Here is a 26188-nt window from a genome sequence, read left to right as displayed (position 1 = left end):
CTGATCTCAAGTTTGAAATTTCTGGTCAAGAGGTCTCTTAACAAGATTACTATATAGCAGAATCCATCCAGTTCTGGTCAAAAAAACCTCGGACCTGTTGTTCAGAAAGGAGGTACTAGACACTAGACTTGTAACTATAGGATTAATTGCAGGTTGAATAAAAATGGTATTAAATTATCTCAGTCATAGATTTTGGAACAAAGTGGTTTGTCAGAATTGAGACTAAACAATATCTAACTATATTTATAATTTACCAAGCTGTGAAAGCATAAAGTGGAAAATACACTTTAAGTCATAAATATCAAATGTGCTGCGAGGACCTCATACATGCTATGCTTCAAGTAATTCTTCTGGGTAGGTTAAAAAGTTACCTGACCATTTTAACTGGATTGGCTACAGGGGTCATTTACTCTACTTTGAAGATGAGATTTAACAGAGATGGGATTTAAGATAAAACCATATAGTTAAGTACTTTTAGTTTTCACTTACTTGACATTTGCCATGAGGCATATACCTGAGACAGGCATATATTCTTTACTGGTTGTATGACTGCATTAACTTTTTTTTTATTGAAGTGTAGTTGATTTACAATGTTGTGTATTAATTTTTAATTTAAAGTGTATTAAATTGTAATTGGATCTGCATTACAAATAGGTAGACTAGGTGGTTGACTATGCAGTATAATTTGAGAATTGCCATTGCCAAACTTTGTGTCTCTCCTCTGTTAGGAATTCTTCCTAAAGTGTTTTATTTAAAATCACAAGTTCTCTGGAAGAGGAAGTTTAAACTATTGCCTTTTATTGACAATATTAGCACAGATTAGTTTATCAGATAAATTCGTTGATACCAGAAACAGGTGAGGGTTCAGAGGCAGTGGAATATAGAAGTAAGCTTTTAAGCACTAGCTGTGATCAAGAGAGGTGTGTCATAGGAACGTTGTCTGAGGAAGAAAGGCATGGCGGGGGTAGAATTATAGTGAGAAGCTTGGGCTTCTTGGAATCCTTTGGGAATCTTGGGAATCTGACAATAATGAGGAGTTAGACTAAGTGTGGTCCCAAGAAGAATTGTAAGACCTTACGGACAAACATGGTTTAAGTTGGCCAGGACTTTTGTTTGTTGACCTCATCTGCAGGTCCCCCAGTTAGTATGGTATTTTTAGAAAAGGGTGAAGAGAAACACTAAAATGCCATTGAAAATAAGTGTTGTAAAATATTTACAAAAGAAGTCTTTTACCTTTAGTATAAGTTCATAGTAGGCCAGTTGATTATATTAGGGACCCCATATTTTATTGGTAATCATAGGCTCTCCTGTATTAATTTAGAGAGGTTATAGAAAAGGAAGTATATTTAGATTAAACATGAATCATCAACAGTACTTTGACGTGAGGTTCTAGCAGTAAGGTTTTCATAATAGTTACAATTTAGGGCAAGGAAATTTGTTTATTACTTTGATTAAAGAAACAAAACTATTAGAAGACACTAGAATTCTTCAGAAATAATTGGGATTACATTTAGTAATAGTGGCTTATATATAGTTTAGGAAGAATGTTTTTCTTTCTTTGGACTAAATGCTTCTATACAGAGAAATTGGGAACTGAAAAAGCAGAGCCTAAAAATAAATAAGAAAGGAAGATAAAGACTGTTAGCATCATAAAATGATATTTTAGGTTTCTTGTGTTGATCAGTTAAAGTAATGCTGAAGTAGTTTATTTTATTAAAAGAAGAGAATTTTATTGTTTAAAGAAAAATATGCAGAGTAAGTATCTTTGAGAAAAATTATGATTGTTTTAGTAATAATTGCTTTCTTTCTGGTGTTTCCCAAATATATGTGAATATCCTGGTGAGTTGAAAATGATTAACCTCTCACTGACCTTACAAGTACCTCTTTAGTGTATTTTGTTAAATAAGATAATTGTACAGTACAATCCTTTAATTTTCTGATGTACTGGTAAAAGTTATTTGAAAAATATTCACAGCCACATTTCAGACAGTCATGCATTTTTCCCTCGTTGGTAATACACATTTTTATTTTATTTATTTATTTATGTTGGTAGTAACAAACGAGAGCACTTCTGTTACAGAGTTATGGTTATACCTCATTTTGACTAGTAATTTAAATAAAAATTCCCTTAAAACTAAAGTTTATCTCAATCATAATGACTAGTTTTTCCATGGTAGATAGTAATAAGGATAGTAGGAAGTTACTTCAGATACTCAAAGACTTCATAACTCTTTTTCCTTTTTGTCAACATCTTATTGATTCTTTTCTTAATATCAAATTAGTGTTTTTCTGAGGGTTTTACGTTTCTACTGACCTGAGAGTAAGTTGAATATAATTTTTTTTCTTTAAATAGATGTTTTTATTCAACGAGTATAAATAAGTAGTTATCTCTCCCCTTCCCCAGTTTTGGTGAGACCTGCTTAAATAAAAAGCACTCTTAGGAAAATTCTGCCAAAATTAGCTTCACTTTTTTTTGTCTTCAAATTTTCTTTGTTAATTTATCTGTTAAGTACATTGTAACTTGCATGCATTCAGGTGACCCCAGTAAATTTTAAAAATTACATAGTTGGAATATATATATTCCATAGAAAGAGTAATAATATGATGAAAAGTGATAGACTGAAACGACAAGTTTCCCATGTGCTTTTGGCAAGTTTTCATGAATATTATAAGTACTTAGTTCTTATGAACTCATAAGTTATATTTTTGCTAAAATTAACATAATGCAATAAACATTGTATTATAAAGTTTTTTGATATGAATTTCTTTCATGCCATATAATAGAATGCCCTTTTTATAAGATGTATAAATTATATTTACTGTGGGTAATTAAAATTAAAAGTCTCCAAATTACTGTTCCCTTAAAGCTTAGGTGAAAGAAATACAAGGATGTCCTCAGCAGGATATATAATCTCACCCTGTATATAACAAATACTGATTTTGCTCTAATGGTATTTCTGCTGAGTATGTACAGAGTTTTTGGTTGAGGTGCTGATGATAGTGTTTTAAAACATATGAGAGTAGTTGTGCCTCAATAGATATTATCAGTGATCAACAAATGCAATAATACCACCTTTAAAAAAGCTGTTCATAAAAGTAAAAATACAAACAAAATTCAGTTCATATTTTCATTGAGCAATTTAATCATCAGTAATCTAACAACCTACATGTTTCATTTCTGTAGAGAAAATTAATTGATCATGGTTTTGGAAAATGCTTTATTTATTTATTTTTTTGGTTCACTGAAGAAAACTAAAAGGAAAAAGATGCTTAATTTTATCAACCTAATTCAGCAGCTGTTTTATTTTTTGTATATTTTCTGTATTTTTCAGATGTTTTTAATTATAAGTATTTTATTTTTAGTAGTTTTTGAAGAATTCTGTAATATTAGCTGGTAAAAAAGAAAAGTCATACATCAGGTAATAAGCACCCAAAAGACCACTTTATCACGCACTTTGGTGGGAGGGGTGCAGTGAAAAGAATCTCCCTGTCTTGGAGTTGATGCTTAATGGAATACTCTATATTACTCGTCTACTTAATCCTTCGGAGGTAGTTGGCTTTTGACTTTTATTAGGTAGTAGGTGGGAAGGACCTACTTTTTCTTTCATAAATATAAATTGAGTGATACCATTTATAATAAATTAACAAACCTTTAGAAATTTAGAGCTAGAGGAGACCAAAAGTATCCTCTAGTCTTTGTTTCCTTAATAATGAATGATTTGAAGACTTTTTACCATGTAGTAAATGTTTGTCTTAATTAGGGTGCTTCGAGATGAGTTGTATGTGATAGAAGGATGAAAAAAGCTCAGATTAATTAATGACTCATCATCCATTTTGACAGCTCTTTTTTTTTTTAAGGTAAAATTTACATGTAGTAAAATGCAATATTCTGATGTCCAGTAGCTACTTCTACTGTTGAGGAAAGTGCTAGAATGATTGCATGACTTAATCAGTGTTCCAGCTAACTAATGATAGATTCAGGACTGATAACTTCCTAGTCCAGAGGTTATTCCTCTAGTAACTCCCTTGGCAGCCTACTCCAGAACTTGCATGCATATTTTATTTATATAGCCAATTTATTTTTTATTTATTTATTTTTTATTGAATTATAGTCAGTTTATAATGTGTCAGTTTCTGGTGTACAGCATAATGTTCCAGTCATACATAATACCTACATATACTTGTTTTCATATTCTTTTTCATTATAGGTTGCTACATATATATAGCCAGTTTATGATTTATATATACCTAAATTTTGGGGAAGTGCAGACTTTGTTGCCTTTAGTTTGATTTGTGATCTTTACAATTTTCTTTATTTGTATTTTTTACCCACTTTGGTTTCCTTCTTCTCTCTTTCATTTAGCAAAAATTTGTTTGGAAAAATATACATTATGTTAGTCCTAGATAATTTGTTAAGAATCCTTCATATACAATGCGCTATTTTGTTGTTCTAATAGAAATTTGTGTGTTCAAGACCTCAATAGCAAATTATCAACTGAGTTTATGCTTCTATCATTATTTTAATCTTGTTAACACAAGACAGTTTGCAGCCGTAATTGTTGGCTTCAAATATTGCTTAGGGTCAGGGATTTTGTGAAGAGGAAGGAAATCTTAAGAGGAAGGAATATTTTTAGTTTTATTTGTAGGTCTCTTTTTGTGGGCAAGAATTGATTACCGCAGTGAGGATTGTTTGTGTTTCAGTGACATAGTTTTTCCCCCATTCTCTGGTGTCTGAGGGAAATGAGAAAAATTATGGTTCAGTTCAACAAAGATTGAGTTATCTTGTATGCCAGGTTGTTGGAATTACAGATAAGATCTCTGCCTTCAAGACTCTTACAGTTTAGTGCAATTAAAGGTACATAAACAAATTGTTTCAGTATGATTTGTTAAGAGCTAGGGAGAGATAATCATAGGTTTACACAGGTATGGGTATGTGGAAGTCGTTACTTTTGGGGGTGCATGATACTTCGGCTGAGCTTTAAATGATGAGGTTAAGAATTAGTTGAAAGGAAGGAATGTTTGGGGTAAAGAGAAAAGCAGAAGCATGGTACAGCATTGTTGGCAGGAAACTTATTACTGGAGTGCAAAAGTGAGGCAGCAAATAGCAATGAAAAAAGAGGTAGATCTTGTAGGGTTTTATATATAATGTCAGAGTTTAATCTTTATTTTGAAGGAACAGGCAGATTTGTGGAGTGCAGAGGATGGATTTAAAGGGGACAAAACTGAGAAATATTTTAGATTTCAAATCATCAGGATTTGGTGACTGACTGTAGAGAACAACAGAGAAGGAAGAATGACTAGGATGCTGAGGATGGTTTCCAGCTTGATGATAAGGTGGATTACTTATAATCAAGAATATAGTAGGAAAAATACAAAAGGAAAAGCAGGTTTTGAGACTAGGGATGAGATGGGGAAAGTGAATTCACTTTTGGGATGAGAGTCTGAAATTTAGAGATACAGAGAAGCTAAAAGAATTAATGTTGCAATTTGGAAGAATCCCCACTCCCCACTCCCAATCATGTTAGCTGGGCTGCAAGTACATGGAAAGTAAACTTCATGCCCAGTTTTAGATTGCTGAACAATCAGCTTTTTCTATTCCTGAAATAAGACCTGGTTCAAATGTTGAAAAAGTGAAAGTGTTTCACATTATATGCCCCCCCCCAATGTCGTGAGTGCTTAGGCTTAAAATGTTATTTCCCTATTGCTATGTTTGTTTTGTGATGTAATCTTAAATTGTATCCTTTTCGTTCATTAGTAGTAGAATTATTTCCCTAGTGTACTCATCTCCCTGTCTTTACTTGTTTTATTCTATTATTACTGGTAATAGAAAAGAACTCATCTGATAATGGCACTCTAAAAAACCTCAAAGATGGTTAAATTCTAACATGCATAGTAGAATTACCAAGATGGGGCTGTATATGTGTTTAAAACTCTTCCTTTTATCTTTTAAGTTTAGGTAATTTGATTATTGTAAGTATTATGTAGGCAATTTCTGACCTATACTTGGCTCAGTTAATAGTGCTGGCCTCGTTAAATGAGTTGGGAAGTGTTCCCTTCTCTTCTGTTTTCTGAAAGAGTTTGTGTAGGGTTTTATTTTATTTTATTTTTAAAGACATTTGGTAAGATTCTCCAGTGAAGCCATCTGGGTCTGGAATTTTCTGTTGGAGACCTTTTCCTACAATTTCAATTTTTAAAAATAGATATAGGGCTGATGATCAGGTTAACTATTGTGTGAGCTTTGGTGGTACAAATTTTTTGAGGAGTTTGACCGTTTTATCTAAATTGTTGAACGTATGGGCATAAAATTGTTAGTAATATTCCATTACTTTTATTTTAATGTCTGTGGGATGTATAGTGATGTTCACGCTAGTATTCCTAATACTGGTAATTTGTGTCTTCCTTTTCTTTCCTCATTCTTGCTGGAGGTTTATCATTTTACTGATCTTTTTAAAAAATCAACTTTTGGTTTTATTGAGTTTTCTGTAGGGGGTTGTATATATATATTTTTATTAAAGTATAGTCAGTTTACAACATTGTGTCAATTTCTGGTGTACGGAATAATGCTTCAGTCATATATGAACATACATATATTCGTTTTTATATTCTTTTTCACCATAAGTTACTACAAGATATTGAATATAGTTCCCTGTGCTGTACAGTATGAACTTGTTGTTTATCTGTTTTATGTATATTAGTATCTGCAAATCTCAAACTCCCAATTTATCCCTTCCCATCTCCCTTCCCGCCCTGGTAACCATAAATCTGTTTTCTGTGTCTGTGAGTCTGTTTCTGTTTTGTAAATAAGTTCGTTTGTTTTTTTTTTTTTTTTTTTTAGATTCTACATATAAGTGATATCTATGGTATATTTCTTTCTCTTTCTGGCTTACTTCACTTAGAATGACAATCTCCAGGTCCATCCATGTTGTTGCAAATGGCATTATTTTATTATTCTTCATGGCTGAGTAGTATTCCATTGTATAAATATACCACAGCTTCTTTATCCAGTCATTTGTCGATGGACATTTAGGATCTTTATTTGGCAGCCCTGAGTCCTCAGATCTCTGGTGGGTTCAAAAAAAAGTTTAATTCTGTAGTTTATTTAGTTTTCTTTTTCTTCTGGTTGTTATGCTGGTAATGGCATTCCGCCCCCAGCTTTTCTTACAGGCAGAACCCAATTAATGTATAACAATGAACCTTTAGGCAAAACTCCAGTTACTAATCAGAGAAGCTCTCCTCTCTTTTCTGGGGCTGTAGTTTGTAATTCCGTGTCTTTGGCTTCAGGTTGCTTGGGATAAACTCCCTTGCCTTCTCCTTGGTTTAAACCAAAGGAGAGGGTTTGAATTGGCTAAATTGATAGTAAAGAAAGAATAATTCCCCAATTGGCCCTGGATTGCTTTTTCCTCTTCCCTAAACACTGTGGTTACCCCAAAACTATCTTGTGGTCAGCACCTCCTCTACAATTTTTGTTATCTTTTCCCAGAATTTATCTTTCTCTTAATCCTGCTTAACACTTTGCACGCAGGAAAATCACCCATTGTAAATGACTATTTAGAAAAGAGGTAGAAGTAAAAAAAACTTTGAGTGTAATGAGAAATAGAAATTTTTGATAAGTTTTTAATTAATTAAAATTTTTTGTTGATTATAAATTACACTGTTTTTACATTGCTGGTTATTTTATTGAAATTATCCGGAAGTTAGAACACTTCTTCCATTGCCTCATCTCATTTTTCTCAGTCATAAAATGGAAATCATGAGAAAAATAAAGTGAAATGGAAATAATGGACACTATGTTGTTAAATTTAAGTGAAATAATGTATTAGAAACAGCCTAGGACAGTGCCTTGCACATAGTGGTTAATAAAGGACAAGTATTGATTATATATCACTTTAAACTTTTCCATGTTCAGATAAATGTAGCCAAAATAGGTACTTTGTTTTGGAAAAGAATAGGTTGAGGGTTTTTCTGAAGTCGACAGGCAGGAACCCTTCTAGAAAACCAGCACGATACCATTTTACACATTGCTTTGGTAATATACTTGGCTGGATTATGTTTCTGTGTTCAGGTAAGCATTGACATTTAAAGATTTTAGTAATTTGCAGGAAATGCCAAGAGATAGCAAATATTTATTGAGATCCTTGGAAATAGATTATTTTTAAAGTGTGAAATGTAGTTCTGTTATTTTGAAGAGTTGGGGAGGAAATAATGCAAATATCTAAATTCCTCTAAATTAAGCCATAATCTGTAAACTAAAAAAGTTATGACTAGTACCTGTTTTTAAGTATTAAAATGAAAGTTTTTTTAAACTTTGTGTTTAAAACAAGAAAAATTATACTTAACCAAGTTGCTAGAGTTAAATTCTTAGAAATTCTTAGAAATGTGTTAAATAAGGGAATTGACAGTACATATTTGCAGGTTTCATTCAGTTCAGTTTAAAAATTTTTTTGCTTAGAATTCATTTAACATTTATTAGTATTTGCATTATGAAGTAGTGAGCTTTATGTCTCCTTAAGCATTCAGGCAGATTCTAGGTTACCTTTAGACACAGGAATGGTACCTGAGAAATTTCTGCTTTGGTTGGGAGTTTGAACTTTAAGTCTTTTTCAATTTTAGTGTTTTAGATTCTTAGGGAAAAAATGAAAAAGGGCATGCACAGGCATTTAACGAAATGGGACATACAGGTACCCTAGAATTAAAATAGTTTTACTAGTTACAATTATAATTTAAAATAACATTTAATTAGCAAACATTTTTAAAATTAAAAGTAAATTCTGATGTGCATTCAGTCATATAGGCACTCTTCTTATCTTGTTAGTTGAAATCATCTTTCCAAAAAGCAGTTTGTTGGTATTTCTAGAGGTACTACCTAATGTTAAGAATTTTTGAGCTCATAAATTCCCTTCTAAGAGGTTGTCTTAAGGAAAGAATCAGAAATGTAAATTGATATTTGTGTACAAAGTTATTACATTTGAGGTGATGTTAGTAATTATGACAAATTTAATTTTCCAACAGGTTAGTGATCATATAAATTACGGAACATTTTTCTGTATGTTGTTCTTTTAGTCTTCATTTCTGGAATAGTTTTTTTTCTTTGCTTTTTAATTTTTTCTGAGTTCTGCTACTTGATCCATCCCCCTCTTTCCCCAATTCTGGTTAAATTTGTTCTTGTATTAGTGTTTTTAAGTTTGCTTGGAAGATGTTTATAGTTGTAATATGTTTAGGGGGCTTTGGGAATTATCTTTCTATAATTTTATTATCTGTAGGAAGTTAGTGATTTTATTCTGCTTCTCTCTCTTTTTTTTTTTATGAGAACTTTGTGGGCTCTGATCTAATTTGTTACTTTTTAATGTGATGTTTGTTTTCCTGAACTTTTAGAAGGTTTGTTTCAAGATAGGTTTTGACTTAAGTGGAGCTTTCTCTTATTTTCTAATCATCTTTGAAAATATGGAGGATTGCTGTCTGAGATTGCTTAGTTTATGTTCCTTTTTCCCACTTTTTCTAGGCATTCTCTTTGCTTTTCTCATTTGATCCTGTCCTACTCTATTTTGACTTTATTCAACAGTTTCTTGGTGTTGAACCCTGTCAGTAAATCTGGTACTCAGGATTATTGTTATTTTTTAATGGAAAATGTCAGATATATACACAAAGTAAATAAAGGTATTATGACTCCCCATATACCCATCTCTCAATTTCTTTAGTTACTAACATTTTATCTTTCTTGTTGAATCTACCCAACCTGTTCCCAGTTTCTTCCTACCTGATTGGTTGTTATTCATAAGAACTTTATATGTGTGTTTATTTAGGTAAAATACCTATACTTTGAAATATATAGGTCTTAGATGTAAGTTTTGACAAATAGACCCATATCCCTATCACAGTACTGGACATCTCCTTTCCTCAAGGCAATTTTTTTCTCCTTAGATTATTTTTGCCTCTGATAGAATTTCTTTTTAATGGTGTCACCAAATATGTACTCTTTTGTGTCTGCCATTGCTCAGTGTGAGATTATTTCATGTTGTTGACTATATTAGTAATTGTTGCTTTCTGTTTCTGATTATTATTCCACTGTAAAAAAAAAAACAAGCAGACAAACACAAAGCCCACAATATTCATCTTTCTGTTGCTAGGCTTTTTGTTGTTCCCAGTTTGGGGCTACTGTAAATAAAGCCTCCAGGAACATTTTTGTGAAAGTACATTTGTGGACATGTTTACATTTCCCTTGGATAAAAAACTTACACATGAAATTATTGAATCGAAGGGCTGTGTGTTATTTATTAGAAATTGCTCAACTGTTATCGAAACCTTAGATTCCCACCAGAAGAATATGAGAGCCCTCATTGTTCCATACCCTTGTCAATCTTTTTACTTTTTGCAATTTGAGTAGAGGTGGATTAGTATGCTATTATAACTATAACTTGCACTTCTGATGATGAGTAATACTGAGTGTCATTTCATATGCTTGTGGCCAATCATACTTTTATGAAGTATCTTCTAGGGGGAGAGTATAGTTCAGTGATAGAGTGTGTGCTTAGCATGCACAAGGTCCTGAGTTCAATCCGCAGTACCTCCACCAAAAAAAAAAAAAAGAAAGAAAGAAAGAAAGAAATGTCTTCTCAAATCTCTTGCCAGTTTTTTCTATTGGCTTGTTTGTCTTTATTATTGTGCTTTAGGATTTCTTTATATTCTGCATATAAGTGCTTTCAAGATATGTGTTTTGTGAATATCTTCTCAGTTTGTTGCTTGCCTTCTGATTTTCTTACTGATGTCTTTTGGTGAACACAATATTTTTAATTTTTTTCAAGTCTAGTTTATTCATTTTTTCTTTTTATGGTAACTGCTTTTATGGTTATTCTTTATACAAGAACATGTCATCTACAAAGAGATAGTTTTACCTTTTCCTTTGTAACTTGGGTTTCTTTTCCTTCTTTTTCTTGCTTCATTGCCTAGAACTTCTAGTAAAATGTTGAATAAAAGTAGTGAGAGTAAGTATCCTTGTCTTACTCTTGATCTTAGAAGGAAGGCATTTAGCTTTTCACTATGAAGTATGATGTTGTGGGGTTTTTTGTAGATGCCTTTTATTGGATTGAAAAAATTCCCTTCTGTTCTGGTTTGTTGAGTTTTTTTTTATTGTTAAAGGGTGTCAGATGTGGTCAGATACTTTTCGTGCATCAGTTGAGATGATCACGTGGAGTTTTTCCTTTATTCTTTTAATATGGTGTATTTGATTGGTTTTCATGTTAAACCACACTTCCATTCCTGGGATAAATCCCACTTGGTCATGGTATATAGTCTTTTTATTAAGCTGTTGGATTCAGCTTGCTGGTATTTTGTTGAGGATAATTGTGTCTATGTTTCCAAGGGGTACTGACCTGTAGATTTCTTTTTCTTTTTCTTTTTTTTTTTTTTTCTGAGGTTCTTTGTTTGACTTTGGTATCAGGGTAATAATGCTGGCCTCATAGACTGAGTTGGGAGGTGTTCCTCGATTTTTTGTAAGAGTTTGAGAAAGATTGGTGTTAGTTCTTCTTTAAACATTTGGTAAAATTTACCAGTGAAGCCATCTGGTCCTGGAATTTTTTTTTGTGGTATTTTTTCTTACTAATTCATTCTCTTTACTTGTTACGAGTCTTTCAGATTTATTCGTGAGTCTATCTTAGTTGTGTCTTCATAGAAATGTGTCCATTGAGTCTAGTTACCTAATTTGTTGGCATATAATTTTTTATAGTATTCCTTTTACAATCCATTTTATTTCTGTAAGGTTAGTATTAATGTCCCTTCTTCTATTCCTGGTTTTGGGAAGTTGAATTTTCTCTTTTCTTGGCTAGTCTAAAGGTTTGTCAATTTTGTTGACCTTTTCAAAGAACCAACTTTTGGCTTCATTGTTCAGTTGTTGCTTAGAATGTTCTATATACATATGACTGAGATCTTGAGAATTGTTCAGGTCTTCTGTTACCTTGTTGATCTTTTGTAGTTGTTCTGTCTTTTACTGTAAGTGGAATATTAATGTCTCCATCTATTATTGTGAATTGCCTATTTTTCACTTTAGATTGATAGTTTCAGCTTTATATATTTTGGGGACTCTGTTGTTAGATGCGTGTATGTTTACGGTTTTCCTCTTAAATGCTGCTTATTACATCCCAGAAATTTTGATATGCTCTCTTTTTGTTATTCTTCATTTCAAAGTATTTTGTATTTCCCTTGTGAGTTCTTTTTGACCCATGATTTATTTATAAATATATTTAAAAATTTCCAAGTGTATGTGGTACTGTCAAGTTTTTTGTTTATTTGTTTTTGGTGTATAATTGTGGTTGAAGAACATTACTTTGTAAGATTTTAGTCTTGACGTTTATTAAGACTTGTTTTATGGCTCAGCATATGGTCTATCTTGGTGAGCATTCCTTGTGGGATTGAAAAGTATGTGTTTTCTTCATCTGTTTTGTGAGTGGTTAGTGTTGAAAGTTTATGAGGGCTTGATTGCTCCAGCCCATTTAGACTTATTAAGTATACCTTTTACAGCTCACTGTTGGAATGGGCCAAACCCCTCTACATTTTAGCTTCCTTTAAATGTTCTTGTCTTTCTTTCCAGTGTGTATCCACTGGTTATTTTTAAGTTCAAAGGACCTTTCTCTTAAGCTTTCCCAGAACCTTCTTCACTCTCTCATGTGCATTGACCTAGCATTTTATACACTATATGATATACATATCATATAGATATGCTAGATTTTGATTCTCATGGGAACGGATTATCACTTTTATCCTTTATCACCATTTTGGTAGCCGTTGACTAATAAATATTTAAATTTTAGTGAGCTGAACCTCGTAAGACTGGACTAGCTATGTCTTTAGTCTTATAAGACCTACTTTATATCAGTGTATTATTTCATAAATTTTTAAATTTCATGATTTAATTTCATTAAATTTAATGATTCTGGATTTAAGATAGGTTCACCGTTAGATATTTTGGGGAAATTTTTTTTTTATTTAACAGATATTGAATTGAAAATAATGTTCTTCTTGAAAAATTACTCCATGCATTTGCTATATGGGAATTCTCCATTTCTAAGGAATTCTGTGCTAAAGAACACAAGAATGAAGAAAAAATTTATGCACTGTTATAGAGTTATTAAGTAAATAATACATGCATTGGGTAAATCCCTCTAAAAGTTAACTTTGACTTTTTAGGAAAAAAGGCAATATTTGAGGATGACAACTTAAAACTGAGCACCATTTAGTAATGAAAAACTAAATTGTTATTTGGAAAAATATTTTAGGACTCTGGTAAAGCCTTCGAGTTGGGTTTTTTGTTGGAGTAGATTGTGTGCTTGTGTGTGTGCACACAAGGCAGTCTCTGTATTTTAAAAAGAGGAGAGGGTTCTAACTTTTTTCTGTGACTATAGTATTGAATTACTGAAGACATGCGTTTTTGTTTTTTTTTTTAATTGAAATATAGCTGATTTACAATCAGTTTGTAAAGCAGTTTGTGTTAGTTTCTGGTGTACAGAGCATATTGATTCAGTTATACGTATATTCTTTTCATATTCTTTTTTTTTTTCTTTTCATGTTCTTTTTCATTGTAGGAAGGCATGACTTCTTAAACTTCCTAATTTGTCTGTGAACACCCTACCCTCTGCCAAGAATTTCTGCACCTTTAGGAGTTTAGAGTGCTTAAGTGGAGTTAGACTCTCTGAATTCATTCACTGTTATGAGTAGCTTTATGGTCCTCTGCACCTCATAGCTTTTTCTAATTCCTTTTTCATTTTGAGCCTCAAGATGGTATGATGAATGTATTCATTATACAGCTGGAAAAAATAGTTAAGTGGCTATAGCTTAGCTGTGATTGAAGTAGGATTAGAGGTAATATCTCTTAATTCTTAGTGTAGTAATTTTTGTATTTTATTTCACAGATTCTAATTCAGGGTATGTTCTCAACTACTTCTAAGTCTTGGGACAATTTTACCAGCCATTAATTTCTCATCCAAAAATGAGAAAGTTCAAGTAGATGGTCTCATATTTTCTTTCTGATATATGAATTCAGTTTTTAAAGTACCATTATGTATGGTAAAATCAGATCCCACAAAATGATCCAGCCATTCTTGTTCTTCTTGTATGCTTATTGATTATTAGAATTGTGCTCATGGAATTAATTCATTGACTAAGGACTTTTTCTAGTACAATGTGAGCTCCAGAGACTAAAAACCTTCTCTATCTCGTTTTACTAGGCGCTTATATAACCCAGTGCCTGAAATGTGGTGAATGCCCAATAAATACTTGAATGAATGAGTGATAATGCGGCATGGCTGGAGGCAGCATAGTGCTCTGGAAGGAACATGCACACTCTTTGGTGTTACTCCTACTTTATTAGATCATGAGAGATAATTCAGAAGTTGTGGGAAGGTTATTTGGGAGAATGTATATAAAGTTCAAAGCACTAAGCCTTTCAATTAAAATGTTAGCTTCTTATTTCAGTCTTCTGGAGACTCAGACTTCTTTTTAATCAAGAGGTTTTTTTTTTTTTGTTATATAAGCTGGGCACATGTGGGCACACTAGGTTTAATTTTAATTTTAATAATCCTTATTATTTTTCTCTTAGAGTTTTACATGTGGCACCTGTAAAAGATGAGGCTGAGAACACGGAAAGCTTCTCAGCAATCAAATCAAATCCAAACACAACGCACTGCCAGAGCAAAGAGGAAATATTCGGAGGTTGATGATAGCCTGCCTTCAGGAGGAGAAAAACCACCGAAGAATGAAACCGGCTTGTTGTCTTCAATTAAAAAATTCATTAAAGGAAGCACACCCAAGGTAATGGTTTTGTCTTTACCTTTTACTTTTATCATTAAAAGTGAAGTTTAGGTTGTTTTCTCTAAGTGTGTAAAGATGAGAAATCTAATATTGCTAGAGTTTACTTTAAAGGAATATGTCTACATTTTGGTGTTAAAAGAATATTTACATATAAAATGTTTAATGGCCATTCAAGAAAACATTATTTCTTCTACTTAACTGATTCTCTTAGCCTTGCATTTTTTTCAACATAGTATTATGGGAAGTAAAAGAAATTTTTTCTTATTCCTTTACTTACATTATTTTCTTTTACTTCCATTTTTTTCATCTCAAGGATAAGTTAAAGTTTCTTGTTAATATTAGTACATTATCTAATTGGGAAGATGATTTCCCTTATCTACCTGAATTCTAACATTTGTAAAATGAAAATGTATTATTCATTAAAGAGAAAACAAAGTTATTAAAGAATAGACACTGACCAGGAGTCATGATTCAGATTCATACTCTGGACTAACTTGAATGATCTGAAGAAAGTTGTTTGCCCCCGTGAGCCTCCGGAAGACAGTAAAATGGGACTAATACTAACAGCTTTAGAGCTGCCTCAGAGTTTCTTTCAGATAAATGGCAAATAGGTAGAAAAGCAGCTTGAGAAATGTTAATGAACTCCATAAATGGATAGGGTTATTATCATTCATTGTATATATATTTTGTTATCACTGTTGACTACTCTTGTGTTCTTTCCTGGGATTATTTTAATTTATTTTTTATATTTATAATTTTGTTTTATAATTTATAATATATTTATTATTTATATATGTATACATATATATGATAAATCTTATTATAATGTAAGTTTATCACTTTGATAACTAGAAAAATAAATCAGCATGGTGATTTATTTATAGTGATAGTCATAGAATTAACAAAATCTGGTTACTGTGAACCATTGGCCAAGATTTAGAAATATTCTGTGGTTGTAGAATTTTTCTTTTTGTTTTGGTAGTTTTATTTTGTTTCATTTTACTAATAATATAAGTAAAAATTATTTTTGTTAATTTTAAATAGAATTTTTAAAAGTTTCTTTGAGTTAATTTATGTAGTACTAGAAGTATTTTAGTATTATTGTATAAAAGATCAAATTCCTTCCAGAAACATGGATTTCTGAATCTATAAATTCCTAGTGGGTTGTCATTAGCCTCTGATGAGAACGTTACTCGATGTTAGTTCATTCTCTGAACAACTCTATAAATGTAGAGTTTTTCCTCATCTTGAAGAAAATAGATCTCCCCTTTACTTTTTCATTTGTTCTTTTTCTCCATGTGCAAGTGCAAACCCTCAATCACTGTCCTGGCGAAATATTTCTAGTTTCATTATATGACATTATATAATATATAATATATATCACCCTCTTGGTCACCCGCTTCTGTTATTCATGAAAGGTAAAAACAACCAGAAGTGAAGGTGGGTTTTTCTTACGTCTTCTGACTTCTGTTCATTTTTGTTTCCTTTGAGCTGGACATTCTTCTATTAATGTGGCATCATATCATATCATGCCTTCTTTTTTCTCCTTTAGTAGTCTTAGATCTGTCTTTGTTCATTAGCAAATTTTTGCCTGTGCCAGTTAGAACACTCAGGGATTTCTATAGAAATTGCTGTCAGTTTCCTTTTTCTTTTCTTTTAAACTTAAACCTAGGATTTTTCATTACTACCTACTTAAATAGGATACGGCCACTAAAAACTTGTTTACAGACTAACGTCTTATTAATTAATATTTTTAAGCAAGATTTTCATACAGCTGCAAACTTATTTAATTATACTGTTATTCACCCCATTTTCATTATTATATTCTGTAAGGTTATTTTGAAAATTAGTATTTACTTTACTGAAATCAAGGTACACTGTTTGTTTTCCCAGTCTACTAACCCTATGTAAGAAGTATATTAAAAGATTAGCTTGTCATGTATTATTCCTAATGAGCTTATACTGGCTTCTAATTGTTGTTTCTTATCTGCGTTGTCCTTAAACCATCTTCTTGATAATACATTCTAAAATTTTACTGAGTTTCCAGTGCTTGCTTTTATGTTTAGTGTCTTAAATACAACATTATTGTCTTTTTCAAAATTTGGATAGGAGTTAGAAGCTAATATTTATTGAATATCTGTTAGGTGCTTTATATCCAGTATCTCCTTAATGCTTATAACTGGTATTTTATAGAATAGAAAAACTGAGGCTTAGTTAATTGTACAGTTGCAACTTATACAGTGTTAATTATAATTATTATAATGTTAATTATAATTATTCTAACAGCAGTAATAATTATAATAAATAACTTGCCCAGGGTAAATAAAAATAATAATGAAGAACAAATATGATGATAGTTAATAAATTATTGAGCATTTACTATGTGCCCTGTGTAAGTTCTTCAAACCATATGAAGTAGGTTCTATCATCTCCATATTACAGATGAGGAAACTGAAGCACAGGGATAACTTTGCAGGGTTACTTAACTTTAAGTAGCAACACTGGAATTGAAACCCAGATACTCTGGTTTCAGAGCCTACATTCTTAACCTCTTTCCACTACTGCCTTTCCAGTAAGTGACAGTGCTGGGATTTAAACCCAGGTACAATTTGACTGTGATACCTGTGCTCTTTTTTCTGTATCATTCTATCTCAAAGTAGCTAGATACTGTCTTTATAACATCACCTATCTTGTGTAAGGATTGAAAATTTTCTTAATGAAAATAAATAAGAATTGAGTCTTCCTGTGCTCCTAACTTTATCATTTTCTTGTATCATCAGCTCATAGCTTGAAACGTTCTCTTTCTAGGAAACTTTTTCCCCTAATATTGTTTGCACATATCATCCTTCTCTGTCTTTAGTTTCCCGATTGGATGATAGATTACTTATTTCCACAAGTGTCCTTTTCAAAACCAGGTTAGTAGGTAACTCCCTATACTGCTTCTGGTTTCTTGTATACCTTTTCTTTCTTCTTTTGGACTTTTAAATTTATGTGGTTAGAATTTAACTTTTTAGATAAACTTCCTTGCTTTCTTTTTTGAGCTGTTTTCCTTCTAAGGTTTTTGACATTGTCTGTCTTATGTCTTATGAGTCTGACTTTTTGAAACTTGGTCTCTACATTATAGCCAACTTTTTTGCTCTTCTTTACTATTATGATTTCTAGTTTGAATGGCTACTGACCCATTTTTATGTTGCTAATAAGTTTTAATCTGTATTCTAGTCATAACTTGGCATAAATTAGCCATGAGAGTATTTACGTAATTTAAACATATGTTGTTCATATAAGAGGTGTGTACTAGTTTAGTAGGTATATAATAGTCTGCCATAATGAAATATCACAGAGTGGGTAGTTTAAACAACAGAAATTTGTTTTCTTACAGTTGTGGCAGCTAGAGGTCTAAAGTCAAGGTGTTGCCTGGTTGATTTTTTTCCTGAGGCTTTTTTCCTTGTCTTGCAGATGACCACCTTCTTGCTGTGTCCTTATATCATCGCCCTGTGTTATCTGTGTCGTAATCTCCTCATCTTACAAGTACACCAGTCATATTTGGATTAGGGCCCACCCTAATGTCCCCACTTTTTAACTTTAATTACCTCTTTGAAGGCCGTATCTCCAAATATGATTACATTCTTGGTTTCTGATTGAGGTTAGGCTTCAACATAGGAGTTTTGAGGTACACAACTCAGACCATAACAGTGAATGAAATCTCTGGTCTCTTTCAAATTCTGATTTTATAATTCAAGGATTTACCACTTCTCTCATTACAGAATTATGTAATTGTCAGTAAGAGTGCTCAGCAATTGTTCATATGCAGTCTTTCTGCTTTTAGCATAGTGAGATTTCTGATATATACTTGAAGTGAAGGAAGAGCTCACAGTTAAAATATATTTCCTTTATACCAACAGTCTCTCTGTACCTTTCTAAATAGGTGGTTGAATTTTCCCATAACAAAATGGTCTTTTTCTCTGTTTATAACTAAATACTGTTATGCTGTCATAGTTAAGGGTTGTCAGTTTCCATATGGTTATAATTCTAATAAAGTAGTACCTGTTATATTAAATCAGTGTTTTTAGGTCTTTTAACTATGATCCACAAAAAGGAATAGCATCTTGTATACCACATTCATATATATGAAATAAAACTCTCCCTTAATATACTTGATATGCTCTGATTTTTCTTTTCTATTCTGTTGTTTTCTTATTCCCCTTTTAAAGGTGATTTTTTCATACTATAAATTGACTTTGTGATCCACTAGTGGATTGTGCTTAGTTTGAAAAACATGATTAGATGAAAACTTTATTCTAACTCTTTAACCTTTGTATTACCAAATTTCATAGCTTTATTTGGAAATTTTCCTCCTTCCAGAGTTAAATCCCACTTGTTCATGTATCTTTGTAGATAAGTTATTTAACAACCAGATTAACTAAGTAATTTACATTTATTATGGAATGAAAAAATAAGTTTGGGCTAACCAGTTGAATTTAATGAAGGAAAACCTAACTGGTTTTCAGATTCAGTCATATTTATATTCTCTCTTCCTTTCTCTCTCTCTCCCTTTTTTTCCCCTCCCTCCTTTTACACACACACACACGCACACACACACACACACACATCAACTAGCATACATGCATACATTCATATATTTCCTTGCACACACACACACACACACAATCAACTAGCATACATGCATACATTCATAATTTCCTTGCACACACACACACACACACACACACACATCAACTAGCATACATGCATACATTCATATATTTCCTTGCTTGATCTGCAGAACTGTGAGCACTTAGCATCCAGATCTTAGTTTCTAAATACCACCTTTCACTAAAAGAAATAAAGGCTCCTTGAAGAAATGTCTCATTCTAAACCTTTGGTATTAACAGATTATAACCTCTACATTTCTAGAATGAAATAACCCATGAGACCACAATAAATACATAGATGAATGAATAAAGGAAAAGTTCTTCCTCTTTCCCCTTCCCCCCTGTGGATATCTAGTTGGTTAACATCTGTTAGAAACTTTCCTTTCCACATTAGATTAATTGCTTGAAAGTCAAAGGCTATATTTCAGTCTGTTTCTGAAATTATTCTTTTCCATTGATTTATAGATCTATCGTTACATCTGTACTGTACTGTCTTTATTACTACAGTTTTTGTTGTGAGTCTTTTTTCCCCCCAGTTTTATTGAGATATAATTGACATATAGCACTATATACTTTTTTGTATACATGAGCAATTAGGTTTTGTTTATTTTTTTAATGGAGGTATTGGGGACTGAACCCAGGACCTTGTGCTCGCTAGTAGGCACATACTCTACCACTGAGCTATTACCTCACCCACCTTGTAGTGAGTCTTGAAACAAGATAGGTAAGTATTTCAACTTTTTTTTTCAAGTTTGCTTTATTATTTCAGATCCTTTATACTTACATATAAATTATAGAATTAGCTTGTCTGTTTCTCAAAAAAAGCCTACTGGAATGATCATAGAAATTGTTAACAAATATGTAGGTCATTTAATGAGAATGGACATCTTAACAGTATTGAGTCTTCAATTTAAAGTTTTTACTTTCTAGTTGTTTGTTGCTAATATATGTAAATATTATTGTTTAGTATTGACCTAGTACTACAAGATTTCATGGGGTTTTATACATACATATCATATACCAGATAACTAGTGTTTTACTTTTTCTTTTCTGATTGCTAGGCCTTTTATTTCTTTTTCTTCACTTATTGCATTGATTAGGACTTCTCATACATTGATTAGTAAAAGTGGTGAGAGAGCAAACACCTTGTCTTGTTGCTGATCTTAGGACATAAGAGTTTGTTTACACTAGGTATGATATTAGCTAAATATTTTCCATAATCTTTTATCAGTTTAGGAAGTTCCTTTCTGTTCCTAGTTTACTGTAAGTTTTTATCATGTTGTTGAGTTTTGTCAAAGACTTTTCTGCATCTATGGAGATGTTCTTCAGATTTTCCTCTTTTAGTCTTTTAATATGGAATAGAACTTAAATTTTTTTTAATGGAAAACCAAATGTGTATGGCTGTATATGATTTGCTGCTTTTTTTTGTTTTTAAGGATTTTTTGTATCTGTGTTCATAAGGGTTTTGGTCTGTAATTTTGATCTGAAAACTTTAAAATTTGGAGATTAGAATTATACTGGTATCATAAAACAAGTCAAGAACTGTTCCTCTGCTTCTTGTTTCTCAGAGAGCTTGTGTTGGCTTAGTATTACCTCATCCTTAAATTATTAGTAGAAATCTCTGGTGAATTCTAGAGAGGGATTTCTGGAATATAATTGGAATTGCTTGTGGGATAGCTTTTAATATAAATTTGATTTCTTTAATATATTTGGGGTTGTTTAGTTTTTCTATTTCTGTTTTGGTTTTGGTCATGTGTGTTTTTCGAGGACTTTGTTCATCTAAGTTATCAAATTATTTGGTGAAAAGTTTTATTTCTGTGTTGACCTAGTAATGTATGTAGGATCTATAATGATGTTCCTCTTTTCATTCCTGATGTGAATAATTTATGATTTATCTTTGTTTTGTTCTGTCTTGCTAGAGCTTTATCAGTTTCATTACTCTTTGAAGGAACCAACATCTGTCTTTGTTCATTTTCTTTTTTTGTTTCCATTATCTATTTAATTGATTTCTGCTTATTATTTTTAGTTTTTTTCTTCTACTTTCTGTTTGATTTACTTCTACCTTTCTAACTTATAGAAATGGGAGCTTAGAACAGGAATCAGTCAACTTCATCTATAAATGTTTCAGATAAGAAATATTTTAGGCTTTGTGGACTGTATTGTTTCCATTGTAGCTGCTGCTCAACTCTTCCTTCGTACATAGTACATAAATGAGAGTGTGACTTTGGACTGGCATTTGAATTTCCTGTAATTTTCATGAATCATGAAATATTACCATTCTTTTGATTTCCCCCTTCAACCATTTAAAAATATAAAGACTATTCTTGGCTTGCTGACCATATAAAAACAGTGTGCTAAACCTAGCATCTGGACTGTAGTATGCTGGCCCTTGCCGAGATCATCAGTACTGCACTTTTTTTTTCCTAATGTAGGTATTTAGAAGTACTGCTTTCCCACACGTTCTGATTATATTTTTATTACCTTATTTGTGATTTAATTTGACCCATGAATTATTTAGAAATGTGTTATTTAATTTCCATATATTTGGGCATTCCTTAGATACCTTTTGATTGTGATCCAAGAATATACTCTATGATTTCATTTCTTTGGTGTTTTTTGTTATTTTGTAACATATAGTCTATTTTGGTGAATGGCGCATGTGTACTTGAAAAAAATATGCATATTCTGCAATTGTTTAGTGTAGTTCTGTAAATATGTTAGATCAAGTTGGTTGATAATATTCTAGTCTTCTGTATCTTATTTTAAATACTCAACTCTTAATTGTGAATTTGTCTGCTTTGTCTTTCAGTTCTATCAGTTTTTTCTACATGTATTTTGAAGCTCCATTGTTAGGTGCATACACATTTATGATTGTTGGGTGTAAATTATTCTTGTTACTGCTGTGAAATGTCTCTCATTATCTCTAGTAATTTTATTTGCCTTGAGGTTTACTTGGCCTAATATTGATATAGCCACACAGCTTTCTTGCTTACCGTTTACATGCTATACCTTTTTCCACCCTGTGTATTTATATTTAAATTGGCAGAGTTAGTCTTTTTACATTTAGTGTAATAATATGGTTGAGTTTAAAATCTCCCATCTTATTTATTCTGTATTTATCCCATTTGTTATTTGTTATTCTGTTCTTCTCCTGCCTTCTTTTTGGTAAAATAGTTATCTTTTAGAATTCCACTTTATCTCCTATGTTGACTTTTTTTTAAATTAAACACAATAAGACACACTGATTTAAATATATGTTTTCATGAATTTTAACATAATTACACATTCATGACCAAAGAGTACCGTTAGAGTTTTTGCAGACAGTGTCACAGCATTATCTTAGACAACCATGGATCTACTTTCTATCATTATAGAGCATATAAATCTTTCCTGGTGTTACATGTGAATACAACTTGTCATGCTTCCTCCACTCAGCATAAAATTTTGGATTCATTTGTGTTCCTGCATGTATCTGTAATTTATCCCCCACCTTCCCTGCACCTCAGGTAGTATTCTGTTGTATAATTTGTTAATCCATTTGTAGTATTTCCATTTTTTGGCTGTGGTGACTGAAGTTGCTATGAACATTTCTGTTTTGAATCCGTGAATTGGCATATATTTAAGTTTGGATAAATAACTAAGATTGGCATTGTTGTATTATGATAGATGTATGTTTGTTTTTTTGTGTTCTCTTTATTGAGATATAATTCACATACTGTAAAATACATCCATTTAAGGTATAAATGTAGCAAGTAGCTTTTAGTACTATGCACAGAGTTGTGCAGCCATTACTGCAGTCAGTTTTAGACCATCAATATCATCCCCCAAAGAAATGTTATACTCCTTGGTTATCACCTGTCAATACCCCCTTTCAGTTAAAATTTTTTCCCATTTGTTGGGAGGGACTTTAACTTTTCTCTTGTGAATTCATTGGTAGTCCCTCTTGAGCAAGTGGTCCTTAAACTTTTTGAACTCAGAATCCTTTACATTCTTACAAATTATTGGAAATCCTAAAGAACACTTATTTATGTGGGTTATATCTGTCAGTATATCTCATTAGATATTAAAATGAGGAATTTAAAAAATACCTATTCATTTATAATTACAATTTTAAACGCATTACATTTTAATACAAATAATATTTTTCTAAAAACAAAAAGGAAATTAATGGGAAGTATGACATTTGCAGTTTTACGGATCTCTTTAATGGCTTCATAGAGGGTAGTTGTTATCATTGAAGACTATAAAGAAAATCATACTCACATGTATTTAGAAAAGGAGTATTGAAATATGCTTTTTAGATAATTTCAGGTACTATACCAAAACTTGATAAATGGTGTAGTATCTTAGGTTCTTGTTCTACGATTGAATTTGAAAGCACTGCTATGATCTTTTCATTGGTCTGTCTTGCATTTGGAATGGATCTTTTATCTGTATATGACTTTGTAACATCATACACTGATTATTTGGGACCTACTGGTTCACTAAATAATGTAGATCTTCCACATGTGTCCATATTGACATACTTAATTAGTCAGCATTTAAAAATCACATTTGTGAACAACTCCACTGAACTCAGTGAAGCTGTCAAGCTCATAGTGCTTTGTCCAAGTTTTCTAAAATCCCAAGTTTTGCTTGAAAGCTCAGATTTTTTGTTGGCAACAAAAGGTATCAGTTTTTCCTGAAGTGACAGGCTTGCTTTGTTCACTTTTCAGAAAATAATCTACTTCAAGTAAAAATAGTTTTCCATCTGAAAAAGTGGTCTCATTCAGCTTACAACTCCAACAGTCATTCAAATGCTTTTACTCAAGACAATTATGGAAGCAGTTTGCAATAGAAGTGCTTTATGGGTACTTCCCATCTTACATAGAATGTTAACACATATTTAAGGGTTAAGATTTACTTAATTTTAAGCTTCATCAAGGACATTCTTAAGTAGAACTGGCTCCCCCCACCCCCTGCAAGTACATGGCAGTGAAAAATACAATGACTTTTGGCTGTCAGCACCTTGATTTGTGCTAAGGTGGCAGTAATTATAAACCATTGCTTTTTTGCACAGACATCACAAATGTCAGCACAAGTTGTTCCAGGATAAACTGAGATATTTTTTTAAAAATTGTGTTGGTTACCATGCATTCACAGTAAAGAAAATTTTTGATGATTTGTTGATACTGATATCAGATAAGTATAGTCAAAACAGAAAGTCCCAGCCACATTAGTAAGGCTAAAGTCCAATTCTGCAGACCAGATATTAACTCATTTTCTGTGTTTGCAGCTAGGTCTTTAATTCAGTGATTTATCATTGGAAAGTGGAAGTGCTTGTTTTTTTAATTGACTTTTTATCCAACAGACTTTCAGCACAATTTACTGTATAAGGGTTTGTAAGTTGACCATGTCATATACACTTTTTCAAACAATGCATTATAATTTTTTAAGATACTTCATTGGGTTTTGTCATTTTAATTTGAAAGCTTGTAACTGTTTTTGGCTTTTACAGATCTGAAATACTGAGTTTTTTAATTGAAGTATAGTTGATTTACAATGTTGTGTTAGTTTCAGGTGTACAGCAGAGTGATTCAGTTTGTGCATGTACATATATATTATATATATTTTTTTAGATTATTTTCTATTATAGATTATTATAAGATACTGAATAGAGTTCCCTGTGCTATACAGTAGGACCTTGTTGCTTATCTATTTTATATATAGTAGTGTGTATGTGTTAATTCCAGGCTCCTAATTTATCCCTTCCCCAACCCTTTTCTCTCTGGTAACCATAAGTTTGTTTTCTATGTTCGCGAGTCTGTTTTCTGTTTGTAAATAAGTTCATTTGTATTCCTTTTTTTTAGATTCCACATATAAATGCTGTCATATGACATTTGTCTTTCTCTGTCTGACTTACTTCACTTAGTATAATTTCCAGGTCCATCCATGTTGCTGCAAATGACATTATTGCATTCTTTTTTATGGCTGAGTAACATTCACATCTTTATCCATTCATCTGTCAGTGGACACTTAGGTTGCTTCCATGTCTTGGCTATTGTAAATAGTGCTGCTGTGAACACTGGGGTGCATGCATGTATGAATCTTTTCGAATTAAGAGTTTTCGTATTTTCCAGATATATGCCCAGGAGTGCATATATCTGAAAAACTCCGTTTTTAGTTTTTTAAAGAACCATTATACTTTTGTCCATAGTGGCTGCGCCAGTTTACATTCACCACCAACAATAACTGAATGATTGTTCTCAAATGACAGTGCAACTGAATTGGCACCATAATTCTATTTGAATATGTTCTATTGCATAAGACACAGTAAGCCAACTTAATACTTTTGAAGCCAGAGGGGAAATAGCTTTATCATAGTTTCATTTGTAATATACAGTTTCATTTAGTTTCTTTGGAATAGATTTCCCCCTTTTGTGAGTCAGAGAATTCTATGTCAGTTTCTTTTCATCACTTGCAGCAATGGATTGAAATCACAAATCACCAAATCTTCTCTTTTTCAATCCAACAATCTGTTCTTAATTATAAGTTTTCTTTTATTTATAAAATTACTAAATTCTAAAGTAACGTTTAGATAAAACTTTCAAAACCAAATTTAACTTTATTGTAAATCAAAGCAAGAGTACTCTTACTCTGTTTCCATGTATATGAGACTACAGAATAATTTACTAAATCATAATGAGGATACAGAGATTGTAGCAGGTGTAAGATAGCTAGTAAGTGCACAGTAGAAATAT

At 31.9% G+C, this 26188-nt stretch overlaps 1 protein-coding gene across 5 annotated transcripts in view; it reads left to right on the top strand.

Annotated features, from left to right (window-relative positions):
* The window catches only part of CTDSPL2 (CTD small phosphatase like 2), a 68862-nt gene that overhangs the window by 3012 nt on the left and 39662 nt on the right, over window positions 1–26188 (top strand). For all 5 annotated transcript variants that reach the window (XM_010994917.3, XM_010994918.3, XM_064485647.1 and 2 more), the window contains exon 2: window positions 14585–14796. In XM_010994917.3, the coding sequence (XP_010993219.1) occupies window positions 14611–14796 (186 nt within the window). In that variant the 5' untranslated portion in view covers window positions 14585–14610. The remainder of the gene's footprint in view (window positions 1–14584; window positions 14797–26188) is intronic.

The sequence above is a fragment of the Camelus dromedarius genome, chromosome 5 (genome assembly GCF_036321535.1).
Source record: "Camelus dromedarius isolate mCamDro1 chromosome 5, mCamDro1.pat, whole genome shotgun sequence".
NCBI lineage: Eukaryota > Metazoa > Chordata > Mammalia > Artiodactyla > Camelidae > Camelus > Camelus dromedarius.
The sequence above is the reverse complement of the archived record's forward strand: the minus strand, read 5'-3'. Positions and strand labels throughout refer to the sequence as shown.